Source organism: Phocoena phocoena, chromosome 9 (assembly GCF_963924675.1).
Source record: "Phocoena phocoena chromosome 9, mPhoPho1.1, whole genome shotgun sequence".
In the NCBI taxonomy this organism is placed as follows: domain Eukaryota; kingdom Metazoa; phylum Chordata; class Mammalia; order Artiodactyla; family Phocoenidae; genus Phocoena; species Phocoena phocoena.
The window spans coordinates 44,770,835-44,787,848 of NC_089227.1; the positions used below are offsets into that span (position 1 = coordinate 44,770,835).

General features: G+C 38.6%; 2 protein-coding genes across 2 annotated transcripts in view; both read right to left on the bottom strand.

Moving 5' to 3' along the window:
* The window catches only part of UMAD1 (UBAP1-MVB12-associated (UMA) domain containing 1), a 245,112-nt gene that overhangs the window by 143,288 nt on the left and 84,810 nt on the right, over nucleotides 1–17,014 (bottom strand). The gene's annotated exons all lie outside the window — the stretch shown is intronic.
* LOC136128319 (protein transport protein Sec61 subunit alpha-like) lies at nucleotides 148–1,566 on the bottom strand. Its single transcript, XM_065884131.1, is given in 3 exon segments — nucleotides 148–697; nucleotides 699–1,425; nucleotides 1,494–1,566. Coding segments are annotated over 3 exon segments (1,350 nt in total).

The window sequence follows — 17,014 nt, forward strand, 5'->3', positions numbered from 1 at the left end:
GCTTAGCTCCGTGCCCATTTCAGGAATGAGACGGTCAGCAATTGAAAACAAACTGTGAGAGGAGAAAAGGGGAGCCAGCATTATCTGACAAAAACAGTGTGTCAAAATATTTTCCCTTTCACACACACAAAAAGAAATACTGGAACATTAGAAAAACAAAGCACCCATCCCACCAACTTCAGCCTGTTCTTTAACAAATACTTCAAAATACTGATAAATAATAGTGACTGCAAGCAGAATTCCAGTGTCTGAGCCGATGGCCCCGAGGAAGTCAGCCAACACGGACAGGGCGCCGATGCACAAGTTGCCGAACACAGCTGCTATGGGGATGCACCTATTAAGCTCATGAACCACAGATGTATCCCTGTGGCCTCTCATTATGATTTGCTGTTCTTTAAGCTGTTCAGCTACATCTTTGGCTGAGGAACAAGACACCACTATCCACATCTTAGACAAGAATGCACATGATCCCAACAGGAAGATGCTATAAACAACCACATGGACAGGATCCTCAAATATGGTGCCCATGGACTCAGGAGGAGAAAGGTAGTAACAAAGGCCCCCCACTGGGTAAGAATAAGCAGGTCCTCCCCAACTGACATCAGCCCACGGTCCTGGTAAATTTACTAAAAAGTTGCCTGGTAAATTTACTAAAAATCGAACTGACAGCATCTGGGAAATAACATACAGGTTGGATGATGGGGATGTTGGAGGTGTAGAAGAGCTTGGGGTAGCTGCTGTACTGCCCTCAGTACTGGGCCGACTTAATGGGCAGATCCACATGAAATCCCTGAAAATATATAACAGCAAACACGAAAACTGTAGCAATGAGGTTCATGAGATTGGGTAAATTCTGATGATTGAAAGCCTCCCTTAGAGCTTGACCTGTGTCTGTCCTGGTGGCCAGTAAATGAAAGACAGCTATGACTGCACCCTCAAACTCAGTACCTCTGCCACTGTTAATGGTAGTGGGACTAAAGGCCTTCCAGACAATGGTTTCACACATGTTGGTGGCAATAAAGAGTGAAATTCCAGACCCCAGGTCGTAACCCTTCTGTAGCAGCTCATCTAACAGCAGCACAATCAAACCAGCAACAAACAACTGAATGATGACAAGGAGACAGATTCCAGCACCCATTTCAGCGGGATCCCCATACAGGTCCGTCATGACATACACAATGGCTTGCCCAATCGTAATGATCATACCAGATAGTTTTGGGGCTCCACTGAATAGGGCTCTGTCTTTGGGTATATCTCCAACTTCAATGATTTTGGCTTCAGCTGACGACTGCATAATCAAACCAGATGTTACAACTGGGGAGATACCCAATTCCATTAAAGTTCCTCTGTTGAAAGCAAAAATAACTCTCATCCAGTAGAAAGGATCTGCAGAATCTGATGACATGATTCCAAATAGTGGTATCTGACAACATACTAAGAAGATGAAAAGAGTTATAGCAGTCCATAGTACCTTCTCTCTCTAAACTGGATTTTCCTTTCAGGTTTCTGAATTTCTGGTAGAACTGCACAGAAAGGTTTGATAACGTCTAAAAATGTGATGCCCATGGCGGCAGCTAGGGCCGCCCGGTGGGGCCCAGCGACCTCCGCACGTCCTTCGCTAGGGTCCTGCGGCTTGGACCTCGGTGCCCGCTCCCGACATGCTCCGGGCAGCCCCACCAATACATTAAAAAGGTATTTTTTAGGGAAAAAAATATAGATGTACATACATATATAATTATAAAGGTAATATAAGCTTACTCCAACTACACAAGAATGGGTCTAATTCTTACTGAAACACTTTTCTCTTAGCTTTCCCAACACCCTTTCTCCTCAGTATTTTCCTCTTGACTCTCTGGCTGTTCTTTCTCAGTCCATCTGTGAACGTCTCCTATTCTACTCAAGGTCTAGGTTTTAGAACTCCCTAGGGCCAGGTCCTGGACTCTCTTTCTCAACATTCCCTCCCTAGGTGATCACATTCATTCACAATGATGTAAATACCATCTGCACCCTGATAATCCCCAGATTTATACTGTAAGCCCAAACCTCTACAAAAACCCTCCATTACTACATAAAAGTTACTTTGTCTAAAAACTGAACTCTTGATGCTCCCCCCAAACCTGTTCCTTCTCTAGACTTCTATATCCTCCACCCTATGGCTCATGCCATCAGACACTTATTTAATTCTAGGGAACCTCCTTGCCCCCATATATAATCCACCACCATATCCCCAAATACATTCTAAATGTGCCCACTTCTCTCCATTTCTACTGTCACTACTCTAGTCCAAGTGACCACTACCTCTCGCCTGGACTATTTATTATTGCTCTAGGCCATATCCTACAGATTCTCCTCTTTAATTTAAAGACCAGTGAGGTCTTTAAATTAAAACAAACAAACAAAAAACAGATACTATCATTCCTCTGATTAAAACTCCTTCAATAATTTTCCCTTGCACTTCAGGTCAAAATTCAAACTGCCAAACCTTGTATATTCTGACCTGCCTGTTCCTATCCAATTTCATCCCAGGTTTTTGCTCCCCTCTGTACTTCAGTGATACTGGTCTTCTTTCAGTTCTTCCAGTAAGCCAAAATCCTTACTGCCTCAGGGCTTTTGCACATGCTGTTTCCTCTACCTGGAACGCTTTCCTCCACTTCTTGCCCAGCTAACTCTGATTCATCGTTCAAGTTTCAGCACAAATATCACTTCCTGAGCCACCTCCTACCCTAAATTAGTTCCCCCTTGTGAATTCTCTCTCATAGCATCCTTTTCTTTCATATCACTCATTACAATTTGTAAGTAAATACATATGTGTGTGTGTATGCATATGTGCATATTAAATGCCTGGCTCTTCCACTACGTTGTTAAATTCATGAAGACAGGGACCATGTCCATCTTGGTCACCTCTGCATAGCCAACATTTTACATAGTGTCTGGCGCATAATGGGTGCTTTATAAATATTTGCTGAATTAATCAATTAGTAAAAAGTCTCCTTCTCCACCAACACGCTGTTCCTGAAAGCAACCATTGTAAGTTGCTCTCCAGACATGAAAACATATGATTAAAGGGTAAAGAGTTCAGGAGATTGGCTCAAGATGGCAGAGTAGAAGGACATACTCTCACTCCCTCTTGTGAGAGCACCGGAATCACAACTAACTGCTGAACAATCATCGACAGGAAGCTACTGTAACTCACCAAAAAAGATACCCCACATCCAAATACAAAGGAAAAGCCACAATGAGACGGTAGGAGGGGTGCAATCAAAATAAAATCAAATCTCATAATTGCTGGATGGGTGACTCACAAACTGGAGAACACTTATACCACAGAAGTCCACCCACTGCAGTGAAGGTTCTGAGCCCCAGGCTTCCCAATCTGGGGGTCCGGCAATGGTAGGAGGAATTCCTAGAGAATCAGACTTTGAAGGTTAGCGGGATTTGATTGCAGGACTCTGACAGGACTGCAGGAATCAGAGACTCCACTCTCGGAGGGCACACACAAAGTAGTGTGCGCATCAGGACCCAGGGGAAGGAACACTGACCCCATAGGAGACTGAACTAAACCTACCTGCTAGTGTTGGAGGGTCTCCTACAGAGGTTGGGGTGGCTGTGGCTCACCGTGTGGACAAGGACACTGGCAGCAGAAGTTCTGGGAAGTAGTGCTTGGCGTGGGCCCTGCCATAGTCAGCCATTAGCCCCACCAAGGAGCCTGGATAGGCTCCAGTGTTGGGTCACCTCAGGCCAAACAACCATCAGGGAGGGAACTCAGCCCCACCAATCACCAGACAAGTGGATTAATGTTTTACTCAGCTCTGCCCAGCAAAGCAACAGCCAGCTCTACCCACCACCAGTCCCTCCCATCAGGAAACTTTCACAAGCCTCGTAAATAGCCTCATTAACCAGAGGGCAGACAGCAGAAGCAAGAAGAACTACAATCTTGCAGCCTGTGGAACAAAAACCCCATTCACAGAAAGACAGACAAGATGAAAAGGCAGAGGGCTATGTACCAGATGAAGAAACAAGATAAATCCCCAGAAGAACAACTAAATGAAGTGGAGATAGGCAACCTTCCAGAAAAACAATTCAGAATAATGTTAGGGAAGATGATCCAGGACCTCGGAAAAAGAATGGAGGCAAAGAAAATAATGAAGGAAACGACAGCAACAATCAATAAAATTAAAAGCTGGTTCTTTGAGAAGATAAACAAAATTGATAAACTGCTAGCCAGACTCATCAAGAAAAAAAGGGAGAAGACTCAAATCAATAGAATTAGAAATGAAAAAGGAGAAGTAACAACTGACACTGCAGAAATACAAAGGATCATGAGAGATTACTACAAGCAACTATATGCCAATAAAATGGACAACCTGGAAGAAATGGACAAATTCTTAGAAATGCACAACCTTCAGAGACTAAACCAGGAAGAAAACAGGAAATATGAACAGACCAATCACAAGCGCTGAAATTGAAACTGTGATTAAAAATCTTCCAACAAACAAAGGCCCAGGACCAGATGGCTTCACAGGCGAATTCTATCAACCATTGAGAGAAGAGGTATCACGTATCCTTCTCAAACTCCCCCAAAATATAGCAGAGGGAGGAACACTCCCAAACTCATTCTACGAGGCCACCATCACCCTGATACCAAAACCAGACGAAGATGTCACAAAGAAAGAAAACTAGAGGTCAATACCACTGATGAACATAGATGCAAATATCCTCAACAAAATACTAACAAATAGAATCCAACAGCACATTAAAAGGATCATACACCATGATCAAGTGGGGTCTATCCCAAGAATGCAAGGATTCTTCAATATACGCAAAACAAACAATGTGATACACCATATTAACAAACTGAAGGACAAAAGCCATATGATCATCTCAATAGATGCAAAGAAAGATTTCGACAAAATTCAACACCCATTAATGATAAAAAGCCTCCAGAACGTGGGCATAAAGGGAACTTTCCTCAACATAATAAAGGCCATATATGACAAACCCACAGCCAACATTGTCCTCAATGGTGAAAAATTGAAAGCATTTCCACTAAGATCAGGAACAAGACAAGGTTGCCCACTCTAACCACCATTATACAACATAGTTTTGGAAGTTTTAGCCAAAGCAATAAGAGAAGAAAAAGAAATAAAAGGAATCCAAATCAAAAAAGAAGTAATACTGTCACTGTTTGCAGATTACATGATACTATGTGTAGACAATCCTAAAGATGCCACCAGAAAACTTCTAGAGCTAATCAATGAATTCGGTAAAGTAGCAGGATACAAAACTAATGCACAGAAATCTCTTGCATTCCTATACACTAATGATGAAAAATCTGAACGTGAAATTAAGAAAACACTCCCATTTACCATTGCAACAAAAAGAATAAAATATCTAGGAATAAACCTACCTAAGGAAAAAAAGACCTGTATGCAGAACATTATAAGAAACTCATGAAAGAAATTAAAGATGATACAAATAGGTGGGGAGAGATATACCATGCCCTTGGATTGGAAGAATCAACACTGTGAAAATGACCATACTACCCAAAACAATCTAAAGATTCAATGCAATCCCTATCACCCTACCAACGGCATTTTTCACAGAGATAGAACGAAAAATTTCACAATTAGTAGGCAAACACAAAAGACCCCGAATAGCCAAAGCAATCTTGAAAAAGAAAAACGGAGCTGGAGGAATCAGGTTCCCTGACTTCAGACTATACTACAAAGCTACAGTAATCAAGATAGTATGGTACTGGCAAAAAAAAAGAAATATAGATCAATGGAACAGGATAGAAAGCCCAGAGATAAGCCCATGCACATATGGTCACCTTATCTTTGATAAAGGAGGCAAGAATATATAGTGTAAACAAGACAGCCTATTGAAAAAGTGGTGCTGGGAAAACTGGACAGGTACATGTAAAAGAATGAAATTAGAACACTCCCTAACACATTACACAAAAATAAGCTCAAAATGGATTAAAGACCTAAATGTAACGCCAGACACTATCAAACTCTTAGAGGAAAACATAGGCAGAACACTCTAGGACATAAATCACAGCAAGATCCTTTTTGACCCACCTCCTAGAGAAATAGAAATAAAAACAAAAGTAAACAAATGGGACCTAATGAAACTTAAAAGTTTTTGCACAGCAAAGGAAAACTTAAACAAGACGAAAAGACAACCCTCAGAATGGGAGAAAATACTTGCAAATGAAGCAACTGACAAAGGATTCATCTCCAAAATTTATAAGCAGCTCATGCAGCTCAATATCCAAAAAACAAACAACCCAATCAAAAAATGGGCAGAAGACCTAAATAGACATTTCTCCAAAGAAGATATACAGATTGCCAACAAACACATGAAAGAACGCTCAACATCATTAATCATTAGAGAAATGCAAATCAAAACTACAATGAGATATCATCTCACACCAGTCAGAATGGCCATCATCAAAAAATCTAGAAACAATAAATGCTGGAGAGGGTGTGGAGAAAAGGGAACACTCTTGCACTGTTGGTGGGAATGTAAATTGATACAGCCACTATGGAGAACAGTATGGAGGTTCCTTAAAAAACTAAAAGTAGAATTACCATAAGATCCAGCAATCCCACTACTGGGCATATACCCTGACAAAACCATAATTCAAAAACAGTCATATACCAAAATGTTCAGTGCATCTCTATTTACAATAGCCAGGACATGGAAGCAACCTAAGTGTCCATCAACAGATGAATGGATAAAGAAGATGTGGCACATATAAACAATGGAGTATTACTCAGCAATAAAAAGGAACAAAACTGAGTCATTTGTAGTGACGTGGATGGTCCTAGAGACTGTCATACAGAGTGAAAGAAGTCAGAAAGAGAAAAACAAATACCGTATGCTAACACATATATATGGAATCTATAAAAACCCAAAAATAGGGTCATGAAGAACCTAGGGGCCAGACGGGAATAAATACGCAGACCTACTAGAGAATGGACTTGAGGATACAGGGAGGGGGAAGGGTTAGCTGGGACAAAGTGAGAGAGTAGCATGGACACATATACACTACCAAGCGTAAAATAGATACCTAGTGGGAAGCAGCTGCATAGCACAGGGAGACCAGCTCAGTGCTTTGTGACCACCTAGAGGGATGGGTTAGGGAGGGTGGGAGGGAGGGAGACACAAGAGGGAAGAGATATGGGGACATATGCATACATATAACTGATTCACTTTGTTATAAAGCAGAAACTAACACACCATCGTAAAGCAATTATACTCTAATAAAGATGTTAAAAAAAAAGAATGGAGGCAAAGAATGAGAAGATGCCAGAAATGTTTAACAAAGACCTAGAAGAATTAAAGAACAAACAAACACAGATGAACAATACAATAACTGAAATGAAAAATACACCAGAAGGAACAAAAAGCAGAATACCTGAGGCAGAAGAAAGGATAAGTGACCTGGAAGACAGAATGGTGGAATTCCCTGCTGCAGAACAAAATAAAGAAAAAGAATGAAAAGAAATGAAGACAGCCTAAGGACCTCTGGGGCAACATTTAACGCAACACATTCGCATTATAGGGGTCCTAGAAGGAGAAGAGAGAGAGAAAGGACCCGAGAAAATATCTGAAGAGATTATACTTGAAAACTTCCCTAACATGGGAAAGGAAATAGCAACCCAAGTCCAGGAAGCGCAGAGAGTGCCATACAGGATAAACTGAAGGAGAAACACACCGAGACACAAAGTAATCAAATTGGCAAAAACTGAAGACAAAAATTATTGAAAGCAGCAAGGGAAAAACGACAAATAACATACAAGGGAACGCCATAAGGGTAACAGCTGATTTCTCAGCAGAAACTCCACAAGCCAGAAGCGAGTGGCAGGACATATCTAAACTGATGAAAGGGAAGAACCTACAACCAAGATTATCTACCCGGCAAGGATGACATTCAAATTTGCTGGAGAAATCAAAAGCTTTACAGAAAAGCAAAAGTTGAGAGAATTCAGCACCACCAAACAAGCTCTACAACAAAGGCTAAAGGAACTTCTCTAAGTGGGAAACACAAGAGAAGAAAAGGACCTATAAAAACAAACCCAAACCAATTACGAAAATGGTAATAGGAACATACATATCGATAAGTACCTTAAATGTCAATGGATTAAATGCTCCAACCAAAAGATACAGGCTCACTGAATGGATACAAAAACAAGACCCATATATATGCTGCCTACAAAAGACCCACTACAGACCTAGGGACACAAACAGACTGAAAGTGAGGGGATGGAAAAAGATATTCCATGCAAATGGAAATCAAAAGAAAGATGGAGTAGCAATACTCATATCAGATAAAATAGACTTTAAAATAAAGCCTGTTACAAGAGACAAGGAAGGACACTACACAATGATCAAGGGATCAATCCAAGAAGAAGATATAACAATTATAAATATATATGCACCCACCATAGGAGCACCTCAATACAAAACGCAGCTACTAACAGCTATAAAAGAAGAAATCAACAGTAATAATGGGGGACTTTAACACCTCACCTACACCAATGGACAGATCATCCGAACAGAAAATGAATAAGGAAACACAAGCTTTAAATGACACAATACACCAGATAGATTTAATTGATACTTATAGGACATTCCATCCAAAAACAGCAGATTACACTTTCTTCTCAAGTGCACATGGAATATTCTCCAGGATAGGTCACATACTGGGTCACAAATCAAGGCTCAGTAAATTTAAGGAGATTGACATCGTATCAAGCATCTTTTCTGACCACAACGCTATGAGATTAGAAATCAATTACAGGGGGAAAAAAAAGTAAAAAACACAAACACATGGAGGCTAAACAATACATTATTAAATAACCAAGAGATCACTGAAGAAATCAAAGAGGAAATCAAAAAATACCTAGCGACAAATGGCAATGAAAACACGACGATCCAAAATCTATGGGATGCAGCAAAAGCAGTTCTAAGAAGGAGGTTTATAGTAACACAATCCTACCTCAAGAAACAAAAAACATCTCAAATTAACAATCTAACCTTACACCTAAAGGAACTAGAGAAAGAAGAATAAACAAAACCCAAAGTTAGTAGAAAGAAGGAAAGAAATAGCGATCAGAGCAGAAATAAATGAAATAGGAACAAAGAAAACAATAGCAAAGATCAATAAAACTAAAAGCTGGTTCTTTGAGAAGATAAACAAAATTGATAAACCATTAGCCAGACTCATCAAGAAAAAGAGGGAGAGGACTCAGATCAATAAAAGTAGAAATGAAAAAGGAGTAGTTACAACAGACACTGCAGAAATACAAAGCATCCTAAGAGACTACTACAAGCAACGCTATGCCAATAAAATGGACAACCTGGAAGAATGAACAAATTCTGAGAAAGGTATAACCTTCCAAGACTGATCCAGGAAGAAATAGAAAATATGAACAGACCAATCACAAGTAATGAAATTGAAACTGTGATTAAAAATCTTCCAACAAACAAAAGTCCAGGGTCAGATGCCTTCACAGGTGACTTCTATCAAACATACAGAGAAGAGCTAACACCCATCCTTCTCAAAGTCTTCCCAAAAATTGCAGAGGAAGGAACACTCCCAAACTCATTCTATGAGGCCACCATCACCCTGACACCAAAACCAGACAAAGATACTCCAAAGAAGAAAATCACAGAAAAATATCACTTATGAATAGAGATGCAAAAATCCTCAGCAAAATTCTAGCAAACAGAATCCAATAACACACTAAAAGGATCATATGCCATGATCAACTGGGATTTATTCCAAGGATGCAAGGATTCTTCAATATATGCAAATCAAAGAATGTGATACACCGTATTAACAAATTGAAGAATGAAAACCATATGATCATCTCAATAGATGCAGAAAAAGCTTTTGACAAAATTCAACATCCATTTATGATAAAAACTCTCCAGTAAATGGGCATAGAGGGAACCTACCTCAACATAATAAAGGCTATGTACGACAAACCCACAGCAAACATCATTCTCAATGGTGAAAAACTGAAAGCATTTCCTCTAACATCAGGAACAAGACAAGGCTGTCCACTCTCACCAGTATTATTCAACATAGTGTTGGAAGTCCTAGCCACGGCAATCAGAGAAGAAAAAGAAATAAAAGGAATACAAATTGGAAAAGAAGAAGTAAAACTGTCACTGTTTGCAGATGACATGACACTATACATAGAGAATCCTAAAGATGCCACCAGAAAACTACTAGAGCTAATCAATGAATCTGGTAAAGTTGCAGGATACAAAATTAATGCACAGAAATCTCTTGCACTCCTATACACTAATGATGAAAAATCTGAAAGAGAAATTAAGGAAACATTCTCATTTACCATTGCAACAAAAAGAATAAAATACCATAGAATAAACCTACCTGGGCGACAAAAGACCTGTATGCAGAAAACTATGACACTGATGAAAGAAATTTAAGATGATACAAACAGATGGAGAGATATATACCATGTTCTTGGATTGGAAGAATCAATATTGTGAAAATGACTATACTACCCAAAGCAATCTACAGATTCAATGCAATCCCTATCAAACTACCAATGGCATTTTTTACAGAACTAAAACAAAAAATCTTAAAATTTGTACGGAGACACAAAAGACCCCGAATAGTCAGAGTGGTCTTGAGGGAAGAAAACGGAGCTGGAGGAATCAGACTCCCAGACTTCAGACTATACTACAAAACCTACAGTAATCAAGACAATATGGTACTGGCACAAAAACGGAAATATAGACCAATGGAACAGGATAGAAAGCCCAGTGATAAACCCACACATTTATGGTCAACTAATCTATGACAAAGGAGGCAAGGATATACAATGGAGAAAAGACAGTCTCTTCAATAAGTGGTGTTGGGAAAACTGGACAGCTATATGTAAAAGAATGAAATTAGATTACTCCCTAACACCGTACACAAAGATAAACTCAAAATGGATTAGAGACCTAAATGTAAGACTGGACACTATAAAACTCTTAGAGGAAAACATAGGAAGAACACTCTTTGACATAAATCACAGCAAGATCTTTCTTGATCCACCTCCTAAAGTAATGGAAATAAAAACAAAAATAAACAAATGGGACTTAATGAAACTTAAAAGTTTTTGCATGGCAAAGGAAACTACAAATAAGACCAAAAGACAACCCTCCGAATGGGAGAAAATATTTGCAAACGAATCAACGGACAAAGGATTAATCTCCAAAATATATAAACAGCTCATGCAGCTTAATATTAAAAAAACAAACAACCCAATCCAATGGGCAGACCTAAATAGACATTTCTCCAAAGAAGACATACAGATGCCCAAGAGGCACATGAAAAGCTGCTCAACATCACTAATCATTAGAGAAATGCAAATCAAAACTACAGTGAGGTATCACCTCACATCAGTTAGAATGGGCATCATCAGAAAATTTACAAACAACAAATGCTGGAGAGGGTGTGGAGAAAAGGGAACCATCTTGCACTGTTGGTGGAAATGTAAATTGATACAGGCACTATGGAGAACAGTAAGGTTTCTTAGAAAACTAAAAATAGAACTACCATATGACCCAGCAATCCTACTACTGGGCATATACCCAGAGAAAACTATAATTGAAAAAGCACATGCACCCCAATGTTCATTGCAGCACTATTTACGATAGCCAGGTCATGGAAGCAACCTAAATGCTCATTGACAGACGAGTGGAAGAAGATGTGGTACATATATACAATGGAATATTACTCAGCCAGAAAAAGGAACGAAATTGGGTCATTTGTAGAGACGTGGATGGATCTAGAGACTGTCATACAGAGTGAAGTAAGTCATAAAGAGAAAAACAAAGTATCGTAAATTAACGCATATATGTGGAACCTAGAAAAATGGTACAGATGAACCAGTTTGCAGAGCAGAAATTGAGACACAGATGTAGAGAACAAACATATGGACATCTGAGCAGGCACCATGTCATTTGGAGCACGTCCGTAGCGGTTTAACAGCAGCATTTTATCACGATAGTAAGTTTTAAGAGGAAGGTGGTAAGGAGGATTTCTTCAATAAAACTGTAATTATAAAGTGGTTAATTGTATTACAATAAAAAAGTATTTTATTTAGGAGTAAAAAATAGTTTTGTCACTTTAGAAAGGTGTTAAATTTTTAGTAACTTGATTTAATGTCTTACATTTAGTAGTCCCACTTTCAGAAGAGATATGCGTGTTTTGCTCGGTCCTTATCATATCAATGTCAGTTAACTGAAAAATCCAAAATTACTTTTTAGCAAGCCAATGGTTTCATGTTTATTCAAGTTAATGTTGGCTCAATAGGCAGAGAGGACCAGAACTGTCATTCTAATGTGTTTTTTATTTATTTTTAAATTGAAGTATAGTTCTAATTGTTTTAATTCGTTGCATTAAAAATCTGTTAAAAACAAAAACGAAAACAAGCCAAACCTCCTACTTTATTTTTCCTTGCACTTAAAAGAGGAATTCAAAGTTCCTCTAGTAAGTTCAACACCTGGGGGAACTTCATTAAGCGCTATTCCCTGAAATTACCGCTTCACGGTGCAAAATAGGGGCTATGTAATCTGAAGAAGTTAATGTAATGTGCACCGCTGCTCAGGGACTCACAGTGGCACTGGGAAATGCTGCCATGCTATTACCTTAATTAATGTTTCCATCAAATGAGTGGAGTGCAAAAAAAAAAAAATTCATAACTAAAAGTCAGGGTTTAAAGGATTTGGAGAAACAATGAATTCCTGATTTCAACATTAGCTGAGGAAGACTTTAATTTCTGCTCTCAAACAGTCTTTAATTCTGGTAGCTACGTGTCAAGACACAAATGGATGCTGGATAAAGTTCAAAGATACTAAAATGATTAAGGAATCTGTTGACTGCTCCACGTAGTAAACTGTAAAAAGTGTCACGACACTTCAGGATGGAAAAGGCAGACTATAAGACTGCACAGTGTTATGAACTGTTATGAAAGGTATGTCCTACTCGAACTTGTTTGCCAAATTTCAAAATTCTAGAATTTAAGATTTCTACAACAAAGGCAATACCAACTTAAATTTTGAAATAATTAAAGACAAATAAAATATTATTCTAAGCTGTGGAGAGAAAACATCAATCTTGTAAGAATCAGTGTAAAACTAAATTTTAATAGTTTGAAGGAGAATTTGGGTGATTTTTATAGATTTTATGGACTTAAAAGTAATCTTGCAAATATATTTGGGTGGGGATAGAGAATAGCTGACTTTTAAAGGTTGTTATTACAAACAATAGTCATAAATTCTCACAAACCTTCCTTTGAGGTGAATGCAAAAAATACAGGTCTGGACCAAACACCAGAATTCTTTGCTTCCTATTAAAAAGTTGCTACTGGCCAGTTCTCGAATGAAAGTGTTAGCAGAATTTCAAATCTGCCTCATGCCTTGAACGTAGGAGCAATTCCAGAGTTTCAAGAATTTTTAACAATCAAGGGAAAGAAGGGGGTTCACTGCATAATAATTAGATGCTAAACAGTCTTGACTTATTTAAGCTGCCTTTCTATTCTCCTCATTGACACAGGAACTATCAAGTTTACTCAGATTTCTCTTTGGGCAAGTCCTGGCTAACCTTCTGGGCTCCCCTGTGTATAGACATATATGTAGAATCTGAACATCTTTATAAGTTTCTCCAACCAACCACTGGCAAGCTGGGTCATTTCTTCTACTCTTCATGAATTCATCATCAATCCAAAGTGGCAAGCTGGGTCATTTCTTCTACTCTTCATGAATTCATCATCAATCCAAAGTGGCAATTTTAAAATCCTACAGTTTCTCTGAAGATCATGAAATACCTTGATTAGTACAGCCTCACAGTTTTTCTTTTTTACATATAAATTTTAAGAAAAACTAGCTTTTGATCCTAATGTAAATATTCCGATTTTCTAAACGTACTGCTTGACTTGCTATGTTATTAGGAACACCAGTCAGCTTCCTTGACAAAACTGATCTTGAGGAATCTAAGTTTTGAAAATACTTCTGACTGTTTTTAGACAGCAAATGTGCCGAGGTCAAACCATATGGCACAAGAGTAAATAATCAGTTGCTTCAAAGAAACACTTGTTGAGCTACTGATGTGTGCTACAAAGAACTATCTCATTTTTTGGAGCACTACATGAAAGGGCAGGTGTTAGGAATGGGGAAAAATGCCAAATCTCACTTGAGGTTACAGCAGCTTACTGACAATATGGTGAATGTCACAGGGACCAGGCAAGGTAATGACGGTGAGATATAAATTGACTACGTGATTAAACCTTAAATGTCTGATGCGACAGCAGTTCATTACTAAGTATTTATAGGGTCTCATCTGTGGTGTGTCAAATTAAAACTCTGATATTGTAACAAACTATGCTAACTTTCTACTTTAAAATGCCTTAATCCAAGCTACTTAAGGAATACTTATGTAACAGTTAAGCAATATTTTATTTATTTTAAAAGTTTATAATTTGTTCAGATATTGTACCTGAATACTGGTGCGGAGAAGTAAAAATAATTTCTTACCCTTTTCCCTAAAATGGCTGCCAGTTCTTTCAGGAATTCAAACAACAAGATTTCATTCCCTATACCCTGTCTCCTTCTTTTTATTTCCTTTCCCTGTTCTCTATCTCACCTGGGAATGTTGACCTTGAAGCCAATGGCTTGACCTTTGGCAGCTACCATCTAATTCCAAACGGAGTCATGTCAAGGCAACTGCACACAGCAGGTGCGCAGGAAATGCTGGCACTTTGCCATCAAGTGCAAAGGCAGTGCCATTTTTGAGCATTAGCACCACCCCAGAGTGGATAAGAGCCAGGGGTTCTGGCCTGCAGAAAATAGGAAAGCAGGAAAAACACATCAAGTAAACCACAGCATATTTGGTTACAAGGACAAAAAAAATTCATTTGTATTCATTGCTTAATGGAAGTTTTTATACATCCATATTGTTGTGCAATACTTTAATATTGATGCAGCACCTAGTGTCAATTGACCTTGAACAACAGTCCACTAAATATCACCAGGCCCTGGTTGAATCAGTAGTTAGCATCAAATACTACCCTGAGGTGTCCAACTCAGAGACGATTTAAGCTTTATGACTTGATGAATATAGCAATGATTTACTTCTTGGCACTAAGGGCACAGGGAGAACAAGCTTCTGTTTTGTTTGTTTCAAGTCAGTGAGTCAGATCCAATACTGGAAAAATTTCAAAAAGTATACTAAATTCTTCCAATGCCTATACTAGGCTTTGGTCCTATATTAAACATCTTTAAGAAACTGGATTAATTATTTCAACAGCTAACTACTATTTAACATTCTACAGACCCTTTTATCAATTCAAATAACTATAAACCTATATGTATCAAAAAGATATTTTTGTATTAGTCTGGCTTTAGAATCTATTAGCTCAATTGAAAACATGAAAAACTGGGTTATGTTGTTGCTTTGTTTTAAGGTGACCAATAAGATAAAGTTTTGTTAACACTGGATTTTCCATCACATAATAATGGCTATGGTTTCTTAAAGGCTCAGTATATGTAAGTGTTGGGCTAAGTTTTTGACATATACTGTCTCATTTAATCTTTACAACAATCTGATAAATTAGGCATTATTATTCCACTTTACAGATAGGAAAACTGAGGCACAAAGATAGTAATTGACTTGCCTAGACCAACAACTAATTAATGTCATGTGAACCAGAGCTGGATTCAGGTCTAATAAGCTCTGAGGTCTAGCTCCTGGTCACTAGGGTGGACAGTTTTCACTGGGCTCTCCTACTGTAATTCACCACAGATAACTTGCAGGAAATTATTTGGTCCAATTAGCCAAAAGGATTACTCAGACTAGGCCCCTACCAAGCACGAAACACCATTCAGTAAGGAAAACCTCGATTAAACCCCAAGGTGAGTTCTGTAAGTTAAACCTACAGACGTTTATTGAGCGCACGCAAAAGAGATGAGAGGCAAAGCCAAAAACACAGACCTCATTTCAAGAAACAGAAAATACTCAGGATTAGTTAAAAAGAAGCAAATGTACCAACCTTATTATTAGGGTGTTTCTACATTTTATCTTAAAATGTGGCTACTATAAAATTATGCTACCTGCCCACACTCTGTACTCTTTCTTAAGTTACTATATACAAAGAGACAATATGACAAGCTTTAGAGAGACCAATTCAGCAAAAACTTATAAGTCAACAAAGCAAAAATAATTACTTTCTGATAGATGAAAATATAAGGGTAATTAAAACTTTACATATCTGAATGTATACATTAAAATAATAGTATGACCATTGGTGTGTCATCAAAAATAAATAAAACTGTCAGAGGTGAAATGAATCAAATAACACTGAGTATTTCTTACTGATTTATCTGTAAATCTATACTGTGGTAGTAGTTTGTTTGCTCCAGGCTTCTGATCCTACAACATGACTAAACGTTATTTGCTCTGGAGATTAAATGACGGACAAAACAAAACAAAGCCCAGATGTAAGAACTTGTAGTGGGCTTGGGCAGAAACCTTGGCATTCTGCTGGAGAGAAGGAGAAACTGCTATTGAGTGAGCACCCATTCTGTACCCAGTGCTGGGCTGAGTAGTTTACATAAGTTATTGGATCTAAACATTTCAACAGCCCTACTGACACCACATCATCATCATCCTTTCACAGCTGAGGTAACTGAAGCCCAGAGAGGTTAATTAACTCACCACAGTCCCAGCGGGCAAGTAGCAGAGCTGAGATTCAACTCCGGATGTCTGACTCATAGACAATGGGGTTCCCCCAAAATTAACATATAAAAATTATATATACATATAGTAATCTTAACTCCTTTTTCTCCAAAAGTGAGAGGATTCTCAAAATGTAGCTTTAGAAAAGCTGGGGGGCAGGGGTGCGACCCAATCCAAGGAAAGGAACACCCTCATGGAGTGAGGCAGCTACTGTGGCTGGACAAGCAGTGGGGTCTGTGGGGAAACCAG